The sequence below is a fragment of the Dermacentor andersoni genome, chromosome 4 (assembly GCF_023375885.2).
Source record: "Dermacentor andersoni chromosome 4, qqDerAnde1_hic_scaffold, whole genome shotgun sequence".
Taxonomy (NCBI): domain Eukaryota; kingdom Metazoa; phylum Arthropoda; class Arachnida; order Ixodida; family Ixodidae; genus Dermacentor; species Dermacentor andersoni.
The window spans coordinates 51,450,602-51,474,028 of NC_092817.1; the positions used below are offsets into that span (position 1 = coordinate 51,450,602).

The 23,427-nt window shown below is 42.6% G+C and overlaps 3 protein-coding genes across 3 annotated transcripts in view; all 3 read right to left on the reverse strand.

The window, feature by feature from the left end:
• Pfas (phosphoribosylformylglycinamidine synthase) overlaps window positions 1-16,451 on the reverse strand; it is a 40,348-nt gene extending 23,897 nt beyond the window's left edge. Inside the window, exons 1-7 of the mRNA XM_050184318.3 lie at window positions 16,338-16,451; window positions 11,234-11,523; window positions 8,541-8,688; window positions 7,001-7,151; window positions 6,026-6,134; window positions 5,133-5,273; window positions 2,185-2,309 (exon numbers count right to left, since the gene is read on the reverse strand). Coding sequence (XP_050040275.2) covers window positions 2,185-2,309; window positions 5,133-5,273; window positions 6,026-6,134; window positions 7,001-7,151; window positions 8,541-8,688; window positions 11,234-11,514 — 955 coding nt within the window. The 5' untranslated portion in view covers window positions 11,515-11,523; window positions 16,338-16,451. The remainder of the gene's footprint in view (window positions 1-2,184; window positions 2,310-5,132; window positions 5,274-6,025; window positions 6,135-7,000; window positions 7,152-8,540; window positions 8,689-11,233; window positions 11,524-16,337) is intronic.
• LOC126537133 (AP-2 complex subunit alpha-like) lies at window positions 12,785-15,886 on the reverse strand. Its single transcript, XM_050184289.3, has one exon. The coding sequence runs from the start codon at window positions 15,677-15,679 to the stop codon at window positions 12,917-12,919; it is 2,763 nt and encodes a 920-aa protein (XP_050040246.1). The 5' UTR covers window positions 15,680-15,886; the 3' UTR covers window positions 12,785-12,916.
• Window positions 16,452-17,029: 578 nt separating the features above from the next.
• Window positions 17,030-23,427, reverse strand: part of LOC126537136 (F-box/WD repeat-containing protein 7-like) — a 38,192-nt gene continuing 31,794 nt past the window's right edge. The window contains exon 11 of the mRNA XM_050184296.3: window positions 17,030-18,478. Within this exon, the coding sequence (XP_050040253.2) occupies window positions 18,213-18,478 (266 nt within the window). The 3' untranslated portion in view covers window positions 17,030-18,212. The remainder of the gene's footprint in view (window positions 18,479-23,427) is intronic.

The window sequence follows — 23,427 nt, forward strand, 5'->3', positions numbered from 1 at the left end:
TGAAGAGAGAAGGAGCTAAATTGGTCAAGACGGAACAGGTCAACCTAGAGGCAGTAAGGGTAAAAGCAGACAAATTCAGGCTGGTACTTGCAAACAAATATGCAGCCTTAGAACAGAGAGATGATGGTGACATAGAGCTAATGAATGAAACCGTAACTAGGGTGGCTTCAGAGGCAGCAAGTGAAGTGGGAGGCAAGGCACTAAGGCAACCAGTAGGCAAGCTCTCCCAAGTAACAAAGGACTTAATAAAGAAACAATAAAGAATAAAAGTGTCCAACTCAAGAGATAAGATAGAATTCGCAGAACTGTTAAAACTGACCAACAAGGCAAAAATAAGTGATATTCGAAACTATAATGTGAGAAAGACTGAATAAGCCGTAAAATATGGACACAGCCTGAAATCAGTGAGAAAGAAACTTGGCACAGGACAAACCAAGATGTATGCACTGAAAGATAAGCAGGGTAATATCATCAGCTATCTCGAAGGTATAGTAAAAGCAGCGGAAGAATTCTATACTGACCTGTACAGCACCCAGAGGAGTCAGGATACCCCAATTAGAAATAGTAATGAACAGGATACAGGAACTCCTCCTACAACTAGCGATGAGGTCAGAAGGGCCTTGCGAGACATGAAACATGGATGAGCAGCAGGAGAAGATGGAATAATAGTCAATTTAATCAAAGATGACGGAGACATAATGCTTGGAAAACTGAAGGCTCTTTATATGAAGTGTCTATTGACTGCAAGGGTTCGTTGGACCATTAGATAACCGTCGGACCATTAGGGTTACAGAATGGGTACCAAGAGAAGAGAAACGCAGTCGAGGATGGCAGAAGACTAGGTGGAGTGAAGAAATGAGGAAATTCGCAGGTGCTAGTTGGAATTGATTGGCGCAGGACAAGAGTAATTGGAGATCGCAGGAAGAGGCTTTCGTCCTGCAGTGGACATAAAATAGGCCGATTATGATGATGATGTTATTTTTGCATCACATTTTACATAACCCAAATAAGTTTTTCAGTTTGTTAAGTTTTATATAAGTCTTTAAGTTAGCAGCAAGTTCCACACACAAGCTATTGTATGTAAATTATGTTCACCTGACAAAAAAATCTGTCATAAATTGTTCTAAATGATTAATTAAATGCATTCCCAGCAATGTTGTCTTTTGTTCGCGACGGTTTAGTTGTTTTAGCAGATATTCCCTTGTCACTCAGTTTATGACATGAAGGTTACACATCACCTATGGAGTGTGATATGCAGAATAAGGCACAAAAGGAAAAATTATGAAACGCAAAGGCAAATTATCTTTTGTATCTACTGCATATGCTACAGACGCTAAATGAAACGTTTAACAACAGAAGCTTAATGAAAAGGTTCAGCATAGGATCTGACTTTCTATGTAGCCCAAGCATGCAGTCAGGTATAGTACAATCAGAACTTGATATAACGAACACAAATATAACAAATTATCGAATATAACAAAGTAAAGCTAAGATGCCTTGTCAATATCAGCAGGTAACGAATAAGACTTTGTTATAAAAATAAGACTCGTAGAATAAGACTTTGTTATAACAATGTTCAAGTGTATTCATAGTTGCAGTCTTGAATATAATAAGCAATGAACATGGCATGTATTGCATGTAGCTGTTCGGATTGTGTGAAATTCTGCCCTTTCATAGAACCTGTGGCCTGTTAACCTTTTGTTTCTTGTAAATATATCAGTGACAATGCATGAAAGGAGACAGACATTGAATGTTCTTAAAAATGTGTTACATATGTCCCCATTGAAATTGAAATTTCTCACCTAGCCTACAAAGTCTGTGAAATGGTAACAACATACTTATGGTGGCAGTAACAACTGTTGCGACTTATAAAGGAATGGTATGCATTTAGAGCTGATAGTACACATACAAGGTTTGTCTGCATTTAAGGGAACCTCAGTTGTAATCAAGCTAGCATAATACATTCAAGGCTTTCAGCTACTTTACTTACAAAGGTGACAGCAAAGCAGGTATGCTTTAACAAAGGATTACCCTCAGGCCTACATGTCAAGATCAAGCTGCTACCGATGCTAGAAGGCTATATTACAGTGGGCTACTATCTTCCTCCCGACATTGAACTCCTGCGTACATGACTGATATGAATAGAAATTAAGAGGATCAAAACACTATGAGGAATGAACTTACCAGTAGGAAAGTTGTGTGTTTCTGCGGTGAATATGATGTGACGCTGTGCATCGCACACATTAAATGCACTCCCTGCTGTTGTGTCTTTAGGTTGAAGGGCCTTAATTTTATAGCCCCGAATGGCACTGCACAGAAGAGGAGATTCATTATTCCTCAGATACTATTGCTGAATGGTAAATACTTATCTAGCAGTGAAGCTGTATGCCAATAACTTAAGCCATTTCACTAAAATACTGCTTTGAACTTAAGATAGAAGTACATGACAATATAAAAAAAATGATTCCACAGTGCATGATCAAAACTACTAAAGACATTCATCTGACCACAGCAACAATGCTACAGAGGAAAATTACACAGCAGCTTTGTTTTCACAGTCAAAGTCCTTAATTAGGTCGATGCTTATTACAGTTACTGTATTTGCACATAAACAATGCGATTGTAAATATGACACGAGAGGAAACTTTCAGTCTCTCTGACAAAAACAAAGTATATAGTGGAATCTCGTTCATACGATTGTGCGTAATACATTTTTTGAGATAATATGTTTCTTCCTCCTTCTCCTGGCCAACATCCTATAGGCACAATTTCACCTGAAATTGATTAATACGACTGTAGAAGTGGTATTTTTAAATCTCATTGCTTTATATTTCAGTGTAATTGAAACATTGATACATTTGAATAAAAATTGATACATTTGAACAACCTACAAACGTGTTGAGACCCCAGCCCCATTGGAGAAAAAAAAAATGCCCACAGCACGCCAGCGGCGGTAAAACGCTACTATGGCAGCGTGGCCACACCGACTGGCAGTATACTGCTGGCCAGTTGAGTGAGGAAACGGCGGCTTTTTTTAACTTCCAGAATAACTTTTTTTTTACAGACATTCAAAGAAAGAAAGTCCAGCGGAAACCAACAAGCTTTTCCAACGTTGCTGAATAAACAAGCTGGAGTTCGTGTGGCATCAAGCAATGCTGCTCTGCATAACATGTTATGCATATTTCCATACTATGCTGTTTATATGTTATGCTATTTCCATACTTTATGGCACCTGTCTTGGATAATATGATTTTTGGATGATGCATTTTATTTTTTGGCTTCCACGAAGATTGTATCAGTGAGATTCCACTGTAGTATTATGGCTATACGTGTCACAATTAAACACAAATATAACATGAGGCGTGTTCTAAGGCTCAAAATTTGGGAAAAGAACTTGTGGTATACATGCGCAAACATGGCAATCAATCCTTATAAACATGATTTACCGCTGGGAATCAAACAAACTTTAAATATTTACAGATGCATAAATGTATGGCCTAGCTTTAATTTCATGCAGGCCTATACGCAATCATACTAGCTCACGAATGATCTTGTGAAAAAAGCAAGAAGTCAAATCAATTGGAAGAGCCTTACCAAGTAATTCAAATGTGTATTCTGCTTTGAAGAAAGCTCAACAAATGCCAACTTGGGAAGGAATGTGTGTAAAGAGCTGAAATCAAACCATGACATGCACAAACCAACCAGCAGTTCAAAATATTCTGCTGTAGCACTTTTTGCTGTTTCAAAGTAATTAAACCACAACAGCAGCATGTAAACCACTGTTCATTCAGGAAAAATGAACGCTGTCACTCATGAGTGCAAACAACACAGTCAAGTTCACACAGCTATATGAGATACCTAATTATTATTGCCCTCATTAATACAGAATGCTTGAATTATAAACGAAATTTCCAGTGGCCAAGCTATTGCCGTGCATTTACATTTTGTTGATGTAAAAATTCATTGTCTGGACAATAGGCAGGGCAAAAGTTCTGCATCTATGGAGAGCAGAACGGCTTTCAAAGAAAGTGAGTATATGGTACTACTCCCGAATTCCTGACTGTGAACAATAGTGTAAAGAACAATGTTAAACCTAAAGCTATCTCTATTGCAACATTAAAGACTTTAAAAACATTAGAGCTTAGCTTAATGGCAAAGTATGAAAAACACCTGAATTTAAGAGGCATGCACTATCTGAGCTAACTCAACTCATAACTTCCTCCTGGCAATGCCTTCTGCTCAATAAATGTTGTTTGCTGTTTACTAACCTTCGGAGATCAAAAAACAGTTTAAGGGCACAATCACTTAGCAAGTCGATTCCTAATACTGACTTGGATGTTACCAAAGTAAAGAACAATATTTTTTTTTTGCTTAACTATCCTGTTTAGATGCCAGAAGCAGGACCTCTATGTATGTGCACAAAGTGACCATCTCTTCCTGTTTGAAATGGTAGAAACTGCTTTTGTCCGTATAAAGTGACAGACAAAGGTGCAACACTGAATGGTGCATTGCCATGTTTGCGCTGAATCCTGCATTTCTATGTCATTTTGTGGTTTTGAAAACAAACTTCAAGGTTGTTTTTAATCCACTGTGACAACACAATGGCTTCTGCTAAATTAGTGTCAATATTCACATAAGCTCATGTCAAGAAACTAAATCACGTCCATACAGTTCCGCAGGCATCTTTCATATTCGGTACGAATACGGTATGAAAGTAATTGTTTCCGAAGTAACTTTTATTATGATCGAAGCCACTGTGCAATATAATGTACGAGGGTTCATCAAATGATGGAGTTCAACATCCGGAGACAACATGGGGGCTATGAGGGATGATCATGGTAGAGGGCTCCGGATTAAGTTCGACCCTTCACATTTCTCTAACATGCATCTAAATCTAACTACACATATGCGTTTGCATTTGCCCACATCAAAATGTCACCTTAGAATCAGGAATCGAACCCACAACCTCGTATGCGGCATCAGAAGGGCATGCAAAGTCACTGAGCTGCTGCAGCAGGTAATACTCATTATTGCGGAATTCTGATTATGTGTATACAGTTTTAGCTGGGAATCAAATCGTCCATAGTGAAAGGAGACTACTGTGTTTGAGAAGAGCTTAGCCAACTTGTTACCTGCTGTTGTCAGAGAACTTGATGACATTGTTGTCGTTGCTCGTGTTCTGGGTGGCCGTAATGAGAGAGAAGAGTGAATGAGGCACCTCCTTTCCATCCACCACCAGTCGGCCCTTGAAGAACCAGTGCCGGCTGTGCTCACTGCACATGTTAGTTGCAAAAGCATTTTCATTAACCTATGTTTGAGAGCTCTTGGTGTCACTGATGGAGCAGTGGTGCACATTCTGCAGTACAAAGGTATGCTACACTTGTACCATCCAAGTGCCCTGCTCTCCGTGATGAAATAATTTGTTCCCCATCAATAAGTTAACATGCAGGAACAGACAGGGTAGTTCAGCATGCAACGACAACTTAGATTAAACTCTGTATGCATCTTTTTTCGATGTAGATGCATGTTTCAAATGCATATATGTTTCAAAAAGGAATGTAATTACTTAGTAGGTAGGCCCATTTTATCACTGCAAAGCAGCCCAAATGTAGGAATATGGTAGTCGTAGTGACAGATGTTAACAAAATGGCTGCAGCGCATTCCAAGTAACCTTGAGCAGTGAATGAGCACAGGTAATGCTTTCTTCAACATGTCAACATGTTAAAAAATGAAATGAGAAGATTTTATGAACAATATGTACAGTGCTCACGGAATGAAACGCGTCAATTTAGGGCTAAGTAATGCGCATACTTTCGCTTCAACCGGCTGCAGTTCGTGTCACATCGACGTAATTCTGGCGTGTACACTTACATCGGAGCCCTCGTCACCTTTGGTGACCAAATTCCTAGCGACATGACATTGTGCTCTCGCGTACTTTGCACATATGTAGGGTTGTACTAAATGCTCCGTGTCCTATTTCAATCCGTGAGCACTGTACATATGCTTGTGAATATATGCCTCATACCTGTTGGACTGAGCTAGGTCGAAGCACTCGACAGTGGTTGGGTTTCTCCTGAGCTTGTTCTTGAACAAGTCCGTGTAGAAATCCAAGTCCCAGTTATCGAATGAGAGCCCTTGCAACAAAAAGTTACAATTGTGAATCAGACTTCATTATTCACTATTAAATGCCTCGCAGCTACCACTAGAATCATAAAAACTTATTTGGAAAAGCAATTGCCTTCCACTTGAACCCAGTTGACCACATACATGAGAAAACACCTGCATGTCTTGGGTATTTCCCCTGCTTGGAGACTTGAACCTAGTGAGCACAGTGTATCGTGGAGGTACAATCACATTCAATATGAGCTGCAACACAGTGCCCATGGTCGAAGGTGCTCCAAAACTGCACGACAGTGCCAACACATGAAAAATTCATTTACTAAACAGCAGTAATTGCAATGGTGTATAGTCCTCACATTTTTCGCATGCTTGTGCCACCACACAGTCTTGGAGCCCCTTCAACTATGGGCATTGTATTGCTTTCATTAGTGCTTATACCATGGTGCTAATGGTATCTGTCTGACTGCGTAGGCTATACACATGTATGTGGGCAACTTTTCTTGTAGGTAAAGCTTATGAAAGCTGCCCAGGCTGTCTTTCCATGCTTTTAACAATAAGCAATTGATTGTTATTTGTCAGTTGTTATTAATCGCTTCACCTTAGTAATTAACTATTACATTGTTAATGAACAATTACCTAGTGCTTAGTAAACGCTTTAAAAAGCTATCATGTCACAAGAAGCAAGTACAGGAATGTCGAAGGGGCACTGCCACCGATATTTCATATTTATATGCACTCTGTCCTTTATGATCGAGCCTCCACTCGTGGAAATCAGACTGACCTATAAGTAACTATAGAAGTGTTATCCACCACTCTAGCCTGACTTAGTATCTTTAGTGCACTTTAATGCTAGACAAAATCCAGAATGCATGCATTTTACCTAGTTCGGTGCTAACACGCTCCAGAGCTTGCCTCCCATGCTGCAGTATGTCGACCTCTTCCCAGGAATGAGTGCTGGCAGGCAGCTCAAACGTTGTCACAGGAGTCAGGTAACGAGTTTCAGTCATGCGATCGTGCAGCACATCCACGACCTGGTCATAGAACAAGAATGTGCTTTGGTCTGCAAATTTAGAAGTCAGCAAAATTCCTGTCATCCAAGCTGGCTGAAGCGCACCTTTGTATATTGCACACCACAAAACTGATAAGAAGCGTAGATGCAGAAACTCCCTTGTCTGTTTTGTTGCACTTTATTTAAGATGGAGCATCAACACCAATCAGCTGAACTAGTGCTTCTGACTAAAAACAACTACCTGTTAGTGAAAGTTGGAACAAAGCACACTTACACTGCTCGATGTGCACTTCAGAAAGGAAAATGGTTTGGCTTAACGTAGGATAGGAAAGCTTTCAAACAGTGTGCTATTTGCTAAATTGTGTTGTTATCTACTGTGTACAGCATAAATAGTACACATAAAGGAAGATTCTAGGGCTACTAAAGATTAGGAAATGTTCATGAGCATATGCAAATTCAGTCGCCCATAGGCAGCAATGCATGCACCAAAGTGCTCTTGTGCCTGATGTCGTGATCTTCGAAAAGGTTAGAAATATATGCAGCTCTTAAATTGTATACCATGCAGAACAGCCCATCTTACAGCATATTATACCCCGTATTACTGTAGACCTAGTTCAATTTTAGTTTGTAACCCTTGAAGAAAACATGTGTAAAGCTGGCATTGTTTGCTTTCCACAGAACACATAGCCAAACATGCCACATTAAAGGTTATTGTATTCCTTCCATTGACGATTGGTAGTATTGTAAACCACTTAGTTTTTCATTATCGAGATGGTTCAATCATAACCACACGAGACTTTTATTAGTCACTCTGTATTACGCTAATTTTATTACCACAGTCCAGGATGATGCTGCGCTTTGCGAAAAGTTTCCGTAACACATCAGCGCAGTTCTTGTCTTTGCCAGCCTTACAAATCAAATGGCTGCCCGCACACCACAATGGTGTAACGCCTCATCGAATTTTTCATGGCCAGATGCAATAATTTTTCTCGTGTCTATGGCCTAATAAATTGCTAAAAATTTTTTATGCATGCCTGTCTGCTTTCTCTTTTGGTGTGCAACTCTTTTTCTAATGTTCACAAAAGTATTAATAAAAGAAGTTGTGGTGCATGGACAATTCTCTTCTAGTAGTCTTCCCAGAAATTATCAACATCAGGGCCCATGCGAACACTCAAGTTAACTGGCAGTGCATGCCCGGGGTCCCATATGGGGTCCCAAATATGGGGTCCCATATTAATTTCCTGCAAATAGGGCATGTCTTGCCTGCACATGTTCTTTTATTTACCCTGCATATCTGCATCTTACTTCTCTTTAACAGTCCTTGAATCGCCTTCAGTTTGTGACCATCTGGTTCAGATATAGTTACTGGCTGAAGAAAGGAATTTTGGATTAAATGGTGTGAGGCTCATACCTTGTCCTCATCCTTTCTTGAGGGCACATAGTCATCCCTAAACTTAATCAGATAGCGTGTAGAACGCTCTATGCGATCGATGCAGTCAAGCCCAATTGTTTGGCAGATGGCTACAGACTGTGTTGAAGAAGGCGTAGAGAAGTTGAGCCTGGAAGAAACGAAGAAAAACGACAATGGTATGCTATTTTTTTGTTTACTGCACGATAGCCACATGGCATATTATACAGTTGAGCGACTTTTAACAAATATTACGGTCCCATGGGACGTGTTTGCTATAGCAAGTGTTCGTTAAAAGTGAGAAGTATGCTTAAATTATTATAGCACAGGTGCATGAAATGCAATTTCCCACTTAGTTTTGGGTGCAGAAAACCTTTAATATTCCGTAAGCTTTCATCTTGGTGGCAACGAAGCTATAATGACCATAAAGATGGCTAGGAATGGGGACACCGTTATTCATTTACCAGCTGCAACTATCCAAAGCTAAGTATGATTGAGCTGCTTCCATGTGGCAAAACTTCAATATTACATAACACCTAGCATAACTGCCTCACATGGTTCTCTTTTCATGTGCAACATTGCTTTTGAATACTGAATTTTATTGGTTGAAACTAAACTTCAATAAACAAATTTGGTATTAATCTTCTTTAATTGGAACACTGCAAACCAGTTACATTACACATATAATATGGCGAACAGCACTATTCTAGCCTCCAATGAAACATTTCACAGTGTTATTGCAACAGCTGCATGCAAGTGCTCAACTAAAGCTTTAAGATTGCTATACAGTCACATGTCAATATAACGAGCTTGGACATAACGAATTATTGAATATAACAAAGTAAATCTTCAGTGTTTCTTGTCGATATCAGCGTGCAATGAATTTGTGTGTATAACAAATGTCGGTATCACAAGGGTATTTCCATGCCGAATGCGAGAGGCTCAACTGTATAATCAACAGTGGCTCCACAAGGGAATGCTTCATCCTCAAAGCAATGTTTGGACAAGGAGACTGACTCATTTTCATCAGGATGTAGACAAGCCCTCTTGTTGAAATGTTGACTCTAACCTGTGGCATTGTTCGTTCAGCCACAGTTTATTGCTTCAAGCCTCCATCTTCCTGTGAACCTTATGTCTTCTTCAATTGGCTATGCAGTTGTTTGTTTATACATACATACATACATACATACATACATACATACATACATACATACATACATACATACGCACATACATACATACATGTACACATAAACACACATACATACATACTGCAGTTCCACTGGTGATATTGCAGGAGCAGGAAAAACAACACATACCATGTGCAGACAAAAAGAATCAGTCAGTGGCAATGAACAAACATATCCAAGCAGAGCATTCCAACATGCTATACTTAAAGAGGAAATAAAGCTACTGCGTTTTTACATGTCGGTTTTAAGCTGAACTGTTAAAAGGTTTAGGCTGCGAGGGTATAGGAATGTGAAGGCTTGGCTACATATTGAATTAAGACGGTACAGTGTTTTCTCTTGCTGACAACGAATTAAAAAGAAACGCTGGGACATTTACACACTAGCAATAAAAGCAGTGAGATGGGTTAGTAATAATAAGCCATTAGTTTTAGATGCTGGCCATAATCATTAGTTCAGTAATAATTCCTAATTTTCACAAGTACTAAAAATGGTGTAAATTGGCACGAATCTCAAATAAATAAGATATGAATTAAGCACTGACAGTTATATACCTATTAAAAAAAAGATAATGAATTCCAGTAAAAGAAATTACAAACAGGTGCCAATATTAACAAATATATACAAGACTGCAGAATTCCTAAAGCTTGTTATGATAGGCAATCCAGGTTAGAATTTCCAAATGGGAACAATCGATCTGCAGCAGGGTTGAAATCTGGGCCAGTTGGTACATATATATAGTTGAAGGAAAAACCAGTCACAAAAGACAAAAAGAGAAGGTTTACACCATAACGACTGGTGAACATATAGAAAGATGCCCAGAGAAGAAACCAGTCATTGTGGTGACTGGTTTGTGACTGTGGTGACTGGTTTTTCCTTCAACAATCGATCTGCCTTGTTTTTACAGCTTGCAATGGTTTGGGCCTGCATGAAATGAAAGGAACAAACGAGGAATTGACTTCCACTCTTAAACCAGTAATACCAGTCGATGCTTTCCTCAAAAAACCTTCACGGTTACACTTACAATATTTTTACCAAGTTACTTGAAAGAACCTAACACTAATTACACATGGCCCAACAGCTGTGGATAAGTAAAACGAATGCTGGTTTAAGGTTGCCAAACAAAAATGCACATGCTTGCTGACAAATCAGATAAAGTACAGGCTAATTCAATATGACCTGGAACACGGCGCTCAAGGTTGAGGGGACCCCAAGACTGCATGGCAACACCGACATATAAAAAAATTGAAGAACTAAATACTTTTCCAATTACAAGTGTTTATTAAGCAAACTTTTCTTATGTTGGCACCACTGCACAGTCTTGGGGTCCCTTGGACTACAGGCACTGTGTTGCAGCTCATATTGAATGATACTGTATAGCTTACTAAGAGAAAAATATTAAGATGGGACACAGAGCAAAGAAATGACTTCGCACTGTTTTTACTTAGCAAACCACATAGCAACCCAGCCATTAAGCACGATCCTGAAGGTAAAACGATTTCAGCTCACCTCGGGCCAATTTCAACAAGAAGGTTCGCTAGCGTTTTTTGTTCTTGCAGGCTTGTATGCTGGTCAAGGTGAATCTTGAATCCAGGAGTAAGGAGCCAAATAAGGCGCTTTAGTTGCTCTTGATCAAGCGCTTTCCGACCTTGCAGTTGAACATAGAAGCAGTATTCAGTCAGCAGCTCTTTGGCAGCGTCTTGACCAAGGGCCCCATTGATTGCAGCTAGCTTGCCCTTCAGGGCACTGTCCGAAAGGGCAGGCGACTGGTAGAAGCATAGAATAGCCATGGTTTCTGCCTGGGAAGGGGAGGTCGTAGGCCATAAAGTGCTTTGTGCAAATATCCTTATATTTTGCTAAAAGCAACCAGCCTACAAAGACACAAGGAGAGGAAATTGTTGCCATTCTGCTCTGGGTATGTTTTCTAGCTAGCTTCTGTGCAAAACATGTGCAGATAAAAAGCTTGTAGCTGTCCTTGATTGGGCTTGTCTTGCCCATTGACTCATGTTTCTATTACACGTCACATGTGACGACTGCGTGGAAAGTCCAACAAAAGTAGGGTGATCAGGCCCACTTTTCATGAATCTGTGTGCCTCTCTATATACTCAGATTTTGGCAGAAACTAGTTGAAACAATGTGATGAAATGATGGGACAGGAGAAAGTGACAGGCCATTGCTTTGAGCAAATGGGTAGTTCAAGTGTGCATGGCCCCCAGACATTAAGTTGTCCCTTATAATTGTTTTATGGTATATCAGTCTACTCATCCAGTTTACAGCTGTGCCACATGTCCTCACAATGCCATCTCTCTGCCATGATGTCAAAATGAAAAGGCACACTGTAAATGTGTACTGCAGCCATAATAAAGCTACCAGCTATCAATTGCCAGTGCTTGCATGTATTTGCTAAGCCTCCTAATTGTATTTTACAAGCTTTATTCTAGCTAAACCTCTTGGCATGTCAAGAGCAAAAAATTATGGGGTTTTACGTGCCAAAACCACTCTGATTATGAGGCACGCCGTAGTGGAGGGCTCCGGAAATTTCGACCACCTGGGGTTCTTTAACGTGCACCTAAATCTAAGTACACAGGTGCTTTCGCATTTCGCCCCCATCGAAATGCGGCCGCCGTGGCCGGGATTCGATTCCGCGACCTCGTGCTCAGCAGCCTAACACCATAGCATGTCAAGAGCACAGCACTAAGGATGATCTAGTTAGTGGCTAACTCAAGGTTAATATTTTAGAGGGCTCTTTATACACTAAGCATCGATAGATTCGAGTGTGCAATCAGTTTACAGCTGCAGGCCACTTCAAAATATGGAAACAACCATTTAACAATAAAAAAAAAAACATTATCAAGCCTCTGTTTAGTGCCTACTACATGTACTGTCCAAATGTGGCTGTGCCTGCCAGCTGCCATACCAATGACACAGCATCAAGGCATCTGCACAACAGTTGAGCAATTGACACAATAGCCACAAAACAGCGCATTAAAGTCATGTTTCAGACCCTTGATGCTTCAACATGCTTCACCAGCAGCAGGAACACACAATTAGAAACAAAACTGTAACAAAAAGGGATTTATTTGCTAACAAGGCACCTTGGAGCATCTTATTTGTGAAAAATGATCAGCAGCATATATTATAAAGAATGTGTATATTTCTCTTAGCCAACAGTGGGCACAATGAGTGGTGCTGTTACAAATGCTCATACAAAAGGTCAACCATGATTTTTGCAACATGGCTTTTGCTGGCACGAACAGTCAGACGGAACATGCGAGCTTCTACATTGGGCTCCAGCCGCATAAGGCACCCGACCTGTTGGCCACGTGTGCACACAATACCAGCACAGACGTAGTTGTTGGGGTTTGGGTCGATAGCTTCAAGCAGCTGCATGCCAAAACCTTCCAACTTTGTTCTGATGGCCGCAGCTTCCATGGGAAACCGTGCCCGAAATACTTTTTGCTCTTCTTGCTGTGGCCCTGAAAGGTTTTTCCAGCGAGCAAAAAAGCTTTCAGCAGTCATGGCTGTTGGCTCGAAAAACTTGTTTAGGAAGACAGGAAGCTTAAGGGACACAGACTGAGCACTACCAACATAAAGAAAATGAACCAACAGTTCTGGAGGTTCTTGGAACTCTTGAAGGCATTCTACACTGACAATCTGTTGAATTTGGGAGCCAGCATCGATTACTTTCTCGACTGGCTTGGCCTGCACAAAAAGCTTGGTTGCTTGGTCTCCACGGCAGGACACAGTAGATGTCACACCCTGCAGCTGAAAGGTGCTCTTGTTGCCATAGAAGAGGCTAAGGCGGCCGAGGTTCTGCTTGAACTCGGCTCTGACGCCAACTTGAATGATGTCATTCTCGAACAGGACACCAGCATTGCGCAACACCATTTTTCGAAGACCATCCTCAGCACTAATAGGTGCAGCAACAGGTTGGGATTGCTCCTCAGAAGGCTGCATTGCAAGTCCCAAGAGGTCAGCCTCCACACCTCCTCCATTGGTCACGAGCAACTTAGCACTGCTCTCTGCAGATCGTGGTGGTGTTGGCGGTGGAGCAGTTTCACATGTAGTTTCTTTAAGACCAGGCTTTCTACGTTTCAGCATTGCAAGTATAAATGATTCTCTCTCAGGAAAAGGAGGCATTTCTTCCAGAACAGTGGCAAGCACATCGGGTGAAGCAATACGGCTCAGACCAAGATATTCAACTGAGCGCTGCTGCAGTTCAGCATCGGAACAGCGAAGATTGTTGTCACTTTGCAGCACCTCTTGGATTTCAGCCTTTATTTCGGGAAAAAGGTTAATAAACTTGATGTAGGTGGTCAGTAAAAGGGCACGTGTTGGAGCGCTACACAGGTGGTACTTGGAATGAAGCAGGCGGAACTGAACTGCCGGGGCAGAGCGCTGGTCTCCGGCAACGAGGTTGCCAAACTCTCCAAGAACATAGCCAGCTACTTTGACCATATTTTCATGGCAGGCTGGTGCCTGAAGTGCCTGGAAGCAAACTTTGGCTGCATAACCCTGGACATCCTCCCGATTGGCTACAATCTGAACGACACGGTACCAAACTTCTTCACTAACATGATCACCTGCCACACGGATGAGGTTGAGCACTACGTCAACATACCATGCATAGTCTGATGCATACTTCTCAGCAAGGATGGCTACCTTAAGCACCATCTCCTCACGAATGGCATAGTCTGCAGTCTCGAGGTAGCTCAACATCTCGCCTACAATGAGCTGCGCATTGGTGCGATCGCACATGGCGTAAAGCAAATCCACCGCCTTCTGACGGACGCTGACGTCACGCTCCATCTTTAAAGCAGCTACCACGGTCTCCTGGTGTTTCTTGACGGCTTCGTGCGACGAATCCGATGTTGCTAAAAGACAGAGCCCTTCGAGCGCCATGTAACGCAAGTTAGTCTCTCGGTGTTGCAGGAAATGGCCAAGCTGGTTGCAAGCGCGAATGAGGAGGTGTGGCTCAGGCAGCGCTCCAAGCCGATCCATGTGCAGAATAAGCGAGATGGCTTCGAACAGCACAGCGTGGCGAGCGTTCGAGTGTTGCACTTTCTTCGACTTGGCCGGTTCCTGCGCCTTGTTGAGTAAAGACTCGAGGCACTCGTTGAGCCTACCCCGCACGCTAGGCTCCTCGGGAGGCGGGTAGTTCTGCAGCAGCCGCAGCAGCTTCATGCACAGCCAAGGCGCCGGTACGAAATAGTAGGTGTAGTCCTGCAGGTCCGTATACGAGGCGTTCACGATGCGACTCAGCCGCGACACGGCAAGAGGAATGCATCCCTTGTACTCCTCCGGGTTCTTCTTGACCAGTGCGTCGATAAGGCTGACAGAGGCTGTGACGACGCCCAGGTGCTGGTCGTTTAGTAGGTGGATGATGCGCGAAGTCCACTCGCCCCCGGGCACGACGTCGGGCAGGGTGCGGAGAAGGCGCAGGAGGCACAGCGCGGCGCTCTGCTTGACTTGGTCCATGGTGTCAGGAGACACCAATAGTTTGGGAATGTCGCGGCCGAACGCTTCGGCCATCTCCACGTTGCCCATGTTGGCGACGCACTGAAGAGCGAGGTTGGCGTGAATGGGGTTGCGAGACCCCAGGTCGTTTTTGATGGACTGCACGATAAGGCGCATGAGTTCGTCTTTGGCATTCATAAGCACCAGGATGAAAAGGTATCCTATCTGCTTTTCGGAGTATTTGTTCGAACTAAGGAGGTTTACCGCCTCCATGTGACCGAAATCTATGTCGTGCCCTAGAAGGAAGATGAACAGCAACTTGCAAATGTACTTCTTCTTCTGGTAGCCGTCCAGCGTCTTGTCGCCCTTGAACTTTGACCGAATGTTGGCTAATTCTTTGTTGATTCGCTTCGTTTCGGCTTCCTTGCTCTTGCAGTTGCGGATGTCGGAAATAAACACGGCCAGGCCCCGCATCCCGTCCCCTTTTGCCGGCGGCATCTTGAGCTTTACGGACTGCTTTCTCGCTTCCGAACAAACTGTTGGCGACTCAGCTGCCCACGAAGAGCGCTCCCGTCAGCTCAGCACGACTTGATGACACCGAAATACGACTCGCCGCAAAGCATACCCCAAGAGCAGCCCTGCATGAAGCCGCGAGCACACCCCTCAAACCGCCCCTCGTCTGCCATCCTTGAGAGGAATGCAGTCACGTGTCTGATGCGACCATGGTCGCCCAATGGGGTCGCTGCCGCTCCGGTATTAAATGATTAAATGTAGGCGGGTTAATTTATGGTTCACAGCCATTCGAAACGAAAAATGTGCTCAATTGTTTCGTTGTTGCTTGTTTCCACCGCACCTCAAATGAAGCATCGTCTGACGTGTTCGTTTGGTTTGGGCAATATTTTTGTTATTTTTCTTGCCGGGAACTATGTTATTACGTTACAGATAAGCGATAGCGACAAATAAAGATATCGCATTTCAGACCTCCTAAAGCGACAGCTGCAAGATCTCAATTAGTAAGCGTCGCTAAAGCGTTCGCGAAACGACAAAAATAAAGCTTTTCGTAACATGCCTCACCTTCCTGCCATGATCTAAGAGCAGTACAAGTCGGATCGTAATGCCAACCTGTTACTGTCTACATAAATGAATGCTCACCTACCTTCAGTCGTATCCCTTGGAGGACGCGTCTCGACTGGCTTAGCTTCTTCGTTGGACGAGACGGAAGGTTTCACCCGGCCTTGATTTGACCGCCGCCGGCTACGCAGATAGTGCCTGCGTCTGGTCGTACGAACCTCCTCACCACTTGAACGATAACGTTTTCCTTCGGGCGCTCCCCGCTCTAGCCGTCCTAGCCTTGCACTTATAAACACGATTGCTGGCCAGACAGCGAAATCACGCCATGCTTGATCTTATCAGCCAACAGCTTACATGCAAGATGTAGCGCTGCTTGAAGCAGTCTAAATAACTGAAAGTGCTCAAAACCGGGAAATGCTTTTTGCTCCGCTACATTTCAAGATATCCAGCAGCACCGTGGCGGACGGTGCACATCTTTAAGATATTTCAGGTACTTTACAATCTCACGCGTACGCGTGGGAAAAAGTTATGTAATATGTTATAGGAGATTCGGAAATATAGCTAGCTATCCGTTACCGTTTCGGATAATGTAAAATACACACGAGTCTCCTCAAACGTTTTAGCACACAACCAGAAGTAACCTTCAAATGCGAATTCAATGGTAGCAGTGTCAATTTGGCATGACAAACAAAAGTAAAGAAGTGTCTCAATGTTCCAGTGTCAAGTAGGAGAATCAAGCCGTACACACCACGGCTTGAATTGAGCCATTTCAAGCAGTACAGGTGAAACAATTAGCTTTACTTTGCCTTTAGTCAACAACTATAAAACAAACCTGCAGACAGCAGAGAATATACAGCAATGTACAACGCAAAGAGAAGGAATAATTAGTTCGCGGAACAAACAAAATGTACAGCAAAAAGCATGGCAGTCAAAAGTAATGGCGCCCCGCGCCGATTCCTCTTATTTAAGTTAGTGCATCCAGTACGATGAGCTGAACCCCCCCAAACTAAGTCCACTGGCAAAATACCACCAACCCAACATCCTACAAGTCCATACACAAGTCTTAAGAAAACACACTGGAGCGACTGTATGGTTTGCCAAGAAAGGAAACAAAAGGCATGTACTTTCAAGAAATCTTTTCCAGGAGCTCTTGAGGGAAAAAAAAAATTGGATGGGGGTATGGAGAGGGAGAGACAAAGCATGCGTCTTTATCATCTCTAAGGACTCGGAAAAATAAAGAGATGCTACTCCTACTAAAGCCCCACCAATTGTTCTTGGGTGCTGAGGCACTTGCACCACAGTTGTCAAAAGGGACGGCACTTTGCCCAAATCAAATAAATATAGGAGGTGTTCCCCCATGTCCAAGGGGAGGGAAAATAAAATGCAACTTCAGGGCATGATTCTTTACTGTATAAGGAAGGGCCGCACCCCTGCACCTAGGCTGTATGACAACTCTTGCCGCCAACTAATTGCAGTGGCCTTGACACAAAGCTTGAGCAGTAATGGCACAAAAGGCTTGCTGCCGGCCGGGACCTACAATTAGACATGAACACTGTTCGGGTCCACAATCTCTTGCACAGGGGGAAAAAAAAGTAATGGTACAATGTCACTGAGTGAAACAAGTTCTGTACTGGCAAGAGCGCGCAATAGGCAGGCACATCACACTTCTTGGTCGCAGCACTGCACCACAACAGTTCTTCCGGAGACTGTTTCCCAGAAAAATAGAAGAAAAGTCAAATGAGAGTTGACGGAGCACTGCAGCAGAGGCACCACAATAAAAAGTCTTGCTGCCATGACACAATCTTCCCACACTTAAGAAGCTGGGGCAGTGAGGGAGTGGGGCTTGGCAAGCTCCTATGGCAAGGAGCCCTTGACTGGCACACATGCGAAGTGCACGCAGCCTGTTTCCTTTGGCACTTGTCAGGGATGCTGGGAGGCATACGCTGCAGTGAACGGCTTGTCACTTAGGCTCATCAAAGTCCAGTACCAGCAGCTTTGTCTCCTCTGTGCCATTCCGCGAGCCCACTGCGCACACTAGCTTGGTCGAGGAAGCACGAAGGCGCCACACGACGCCCCCCGATCCACCAGACTCCAGGGCCACGAGGTTGCGCAGGAATTCACCCGTGCGCAAGTCCCACAGTTTCACAGTGCCATCGTCCGACGAGGTGACCACAAACTTGGAGTTAAACTGGAGGCATGTCACTGCACTCTGGTGCTTGTGGGCTCCTGAAATTGGGGTTTGAAAAATCAGTGTCACTGAGGCCCATCTTTCTCTGGCTGCAAGTGAAGCAGCAAAAGATTAGAAGTGAGTTTGTTAGGGCAAATGTAATATTAATGAATAAGGAAAACAGACCATGTTCCTGGAAAATGAGCGTGTGTCCTTAAACTTCCCTGCAGGCTGCCTGATTTTAGCATGCCAAGAATGAACAGGCAAGACAAATGTTAAATACTCGAAACATGAATTGAGATAACCCCGCTGATGGAAAATACTGCCTATTGTATTGGCTAAAATGAGCCCCGTGTTTCTCATTAAATGTGGATTTATATTTTTAATTCTTCATCAAAAGTTGCAAGAAATGATCTTTGGCACCCCATGCGGCAAAAACATGAGGATGCATAAGATGCCTATCACGTGACCTTGTACTGTACGCGGTTGCTGGTTAATTTATTAATATTGAAATGCAGTACACTTTATCCTACAACAAGTTTTTTCTAACTTACAATGTGCAGATAAGCCTTCGTTTTCGAGGAGTTCACTTGGCTAGTCTATAGACAGAATAACGACGCCCAAGGCCTGCCAGCCACGATGTAGGCGTGTACTTGGTGAAAAATATGGTACAAATATATAAGAAATGTCTGCAGAACAGTGCAAGCTTATTGTAACAGCTTATTATTTCCAAGAGTGGTTGAAAAGGTCAAAACATAGGTGATTAATCACAGTCGCACACACTCCTGTAAAAGCAGGACGGACGGCGTTCATAATTTACTCTCCTTTTTTGAGGCTGGTCAGATTGAAAAATTTTTCTTACAAAATATGCACGCACTTTTGGAAGCAACCATTACAGGTGTAAACACTTCCGAGGGTGAGCTTTTAGTTGCGCCATTAAAAAACTGGGTCCTTAAAAATCGTTAGTCCCTTTAAAGTGTGTTTTTAATGTTTTAATTAGATCAATGGTGACTACTTCAGAAATAGAGGAAATGTACCTACCATAACCCTCTCAATAGCTAACGTCTCAGCCTGACCTACGAAGCATAGGTGGTCATATCAAATAAAAGTATTTGTCTGTCACTGAATTATTATTTTTTGGAATGGTGAAGTCGCATCAGGCTGAATAGCCCTTAGCTTCATTTCCATTTCCTGGTATACTGTTATGCAGAATTAAAGACAGAAGAGACCATGCCATATCAGATTGCTAAGCACTATCAGAATAAGGAAAGATGACACGTGTCTCGTTCCTATCCATGTCCACAGCTGGTGATACAATTTTTGATGCGATTAGCATTCTTGGGATACTGCATGCATCTTCTGGTGTTTACCTATCTGTGTGCCTAGCCATTTTTCCGTCAATGTGGGCCAGTGGTCCAATGGGTAGAGCATGGGAATGTTCTGCTGATGGAACCGGGTTTGAAAACAACTGTCGGACAAACTTGTGTTACCGAGTATGCGACACTGGGTAATCGCAGCTCTTCAATGAACCTCTTTCCTGCCAACTTCGGTCACTAGACATGTGGCTCTTGGCATGCACCATTCGTCAGTGAACCTCCTTGACACCAACTTGGGTCATTTGATGTGTGCCCCTCTTCAACGACAAAAAAATCTAAAATTTATCTGGTGCTGGTCGGAATTGAACCTGCATCGTAAATTATATTTAAGAAAATCTTGTCTGGCTATAGGGTATATTCACACAAGTGCCAGACATGGACTTCATCTGCTAGATGGCGCAAGATGTCTAGTGGAAAGCATGAGAGAGGAGCCTGACTGCATACATGCCTCATACACCATGCTTTTCGGCATTGGCAATAATATAGTGTCGCTAGATTGCTTCAATGCTACTCGCATTAACACCAACATTAACATTTTCAACCTTAGTGGTGTCACTTGACATTACAGAAAATGTAGCACACAATTAATGAAACAAAATAAATAGAAATAGTTAAGCTTTCGACGTGAAGCCAGCATTGCTGAGAGGCGTCTGTAGGTCGAATGGGGCTGTGGGTCGAATGGTTTTAAGGAAAAATCAAACTAAAAAACCAATAGTAGCAGCAATGCCCTTCATTTCATTTTAGGACGTCATCAAAGCCATAAAAATTGGGCATGTGCCTTGATAATTTTATTGTACAATAAAAATATGTTAAATTGCAGCTCAAAAAAAAAAAAAATTGAGCAAGGCACTTTTCACAGCCCATATAATAGCTCATTTTGTGGCGTAAAAGTTTCCACCCCACCAGGGCTCAGTGGTTGTAAGATGGGAGATAAGCAGTAGTCACTTTGCTTTTGCTGCATTTTGGTTGTTTTTCAGCATAACTGCTTGTTCAGGACTCATTTAGCTGAAAATGTGATAACCCTATATGAAATTTCAGTACATGTAAATTATTCATTCATATAAACGAAGAAGAAGACTCATTGAACTCATGTGCATAACCTGTTCGCTAGATGAAAAAGAAGCTGAAGATCGCTTCGAGGAGCTTGGCCTACGATTATCAAGCACTCGGCACACGATGGGACCTAAAACAGGAGGTCACGACACCTGTGAGAAATTTCGTTTTATTTGGCACAGTTATATTTATTTATAAAGGCTGACAGAAATAACATCCAACTTTTTCAGTCCCTGCAACAGGAAATATAGGAAAGCCACGTTTTTCACAGATATGAACTTTGGCAAAATTACAAAATTTGCATTTTTTTTATCATGCTTATGAAAGCTTTTTAACATTAAATATCTCAAGCACGAAAATCACTGTCTAAATGAAAAAAATTCAGGGCCGAAATGTTTAATCACGAGGTGGGTTCTACTGGAACTTTTTATTATTATTATTTTTTTTTTGAAGATGCCCTAGTATGTGCATATTAGCCTCAGAAATGGCAACTCTGATTTCAAAAGGGCACTGCTGCTGTCAGGATGGGTTCCGTGCGGTGGAAGTTGTAGTGTGATTCGAGATAGTGGTTTCTAGGTCATACCTTAGAATAGAGATCATTCTTAGAATCACTGAACATGCATATCTAAATTTCCAGGTACAATTTCACATTCACAGTCGTGATTATGTCTATGTGAGGCATAGTCTCCTCCAAAATTACTACTAGAAACTCTGGCACTGCCATCATTCAGCTACCAAGAAATATGGATTTGTCTGACCTTCGTGCTTGTGGTTTCACAGGTTTTTGTGGCTTTGGCTGCTATGCTTTATCTGCTTTTACTGGCCTAAATTTCGAAGCAATCCCATTTCTCTAAATGCGGAAGGTAATTAAGACTCTGCGCACATGCATTATCACTGCAAACTGTTGCATCCATAATGCAATATTTTTTTCAAGAGGTTCAATTTGCGAAGTCACAAATCCATTTGAAGACAGAAGAAAGAAATTTAGGCAAATCCATGTACTAACCATCATTCCCATGCTAACTGAACCGACATGTTCGCAGCTCCCATAGACATTGGTTAAGGAGTTCCGCCTAACAATTTTTGTAGGTGGACTCTTAAGACGTAAGGGGACATCCTCTCTTTCCTTTCCACAACCAAAGCCAGTAGTGGCCAATCGCTCCCCCCTGCACTTATACTGTTATCCTCTATGTAACGAAGTAGGCAAAATCGGCAATTTTACCAAAATTTTGTTGTATTGAAATTTGACCTTTCATACAAATAAGTACAGTCACCAATCAATTTCTCTTACACAGAAAGAGGCTGCAGAATTTTCTTAATTATCGGGCAATCGAAGAAAGCAAATTTGAATGAGAAAATAATTCATTTTGATTAAATTAAAAAATTAGATTGTGGGGTTTTACGTGCCAAAACCACTTTGATTATGAGGTACGCTGTAGTGGAGGACTTCGGAAATTTCGACCACCTGGGGTTCTTTAACGTGCACCTAAATCTGAGTACACGGGGCTTTCGCATTTCGCCCCCATTGAAATGCGGCCGCCATGGCCGGGATTCGATCCCGCGACCTCGTGCTCAGCAGCCCAACACCATAGCCACTGAGAAATCATTTTGATTGGGGAGTCAACTATGAATGATACGGTTTCATGACACATCGGTGATATCTTCACACAGACAGTATGAATTAAGCAAAGCCAGAACTGGGATGACGCTATCATGAAAAGCGCCGGCAGTGGGGAGCAAATGCTTGGCCTACCTCTTACTCCAACGGGTTAGCGAAACTCGATTATGCAACCTTCAATGCTAAACGCACGGGAAGACATCTCACATGATGCCAGGCCATCTCGGAACGCCTACTCTTTGCACACATGGTGGATTACCTCTAAAACAGGGTGTGCGGCCACGCATGCGCTCAGCCGCGCGACAGCCATGGCTGGGACCCGTGACGGAAATCACAGTGCACATTAACTTAACACCCCTATGGCCCGCCCCTCGTACTCGCTTGATCGCGTTTCTGCGAGCTCCCTCCCCTGCCCCTCTTTCACTTTGCTTGTGCAGGGAGGTGGCACTCATGTGTGAAGCCACCATCTTTCTTTCTCACCCTCGCACAGTTTCACTTGCACCTTAAGCGCAAAGTGCATGGGGCTCGATGGGATCTTATTGCACTTGGATTTTATGTGGAAAATGATGCGGCTCCACTTCAGGGTCGCTCTTGTTATGCCATGGGCAATTTGAGAGGTGCGTTTGCAAGCAGCCGCTTGTAAGTCAATCATTGGACCATCTGCGTCCGTGAAAATTTCCACTGTGTCGGCATTCCTTTGCTGCAGAAGCAAAATTTTGTTATATTGAAATTGCATACAAAGACATTTCGTTGCATTGAGGTTCTAATTACATGGTGTTCTCTGGACAAGATGTTATCAAAAGTTAATACTTTATTATATCGAGAATTTCGTTGTACTGAAGTTCATTATATCAAGGTTTAACTGTGTATTGCTCAGCTCCACTGGGAGCACAAACACAGGCTTATGGGGGGCATGCAATTGCTTGTTATGGATTGTGTAAATGCGATATTAGTTTTCTTT

Bases quoted from the DNA above. Each gene is read 5' to 3' on its own strand.
- LOC126537133 (XM_050184289.3), bottom strand. From the start codon at position 15,679: ATGCCGCCGGCAAAAGGGGACGGGATGCGGGGCCTGGCCGTGTTTATT.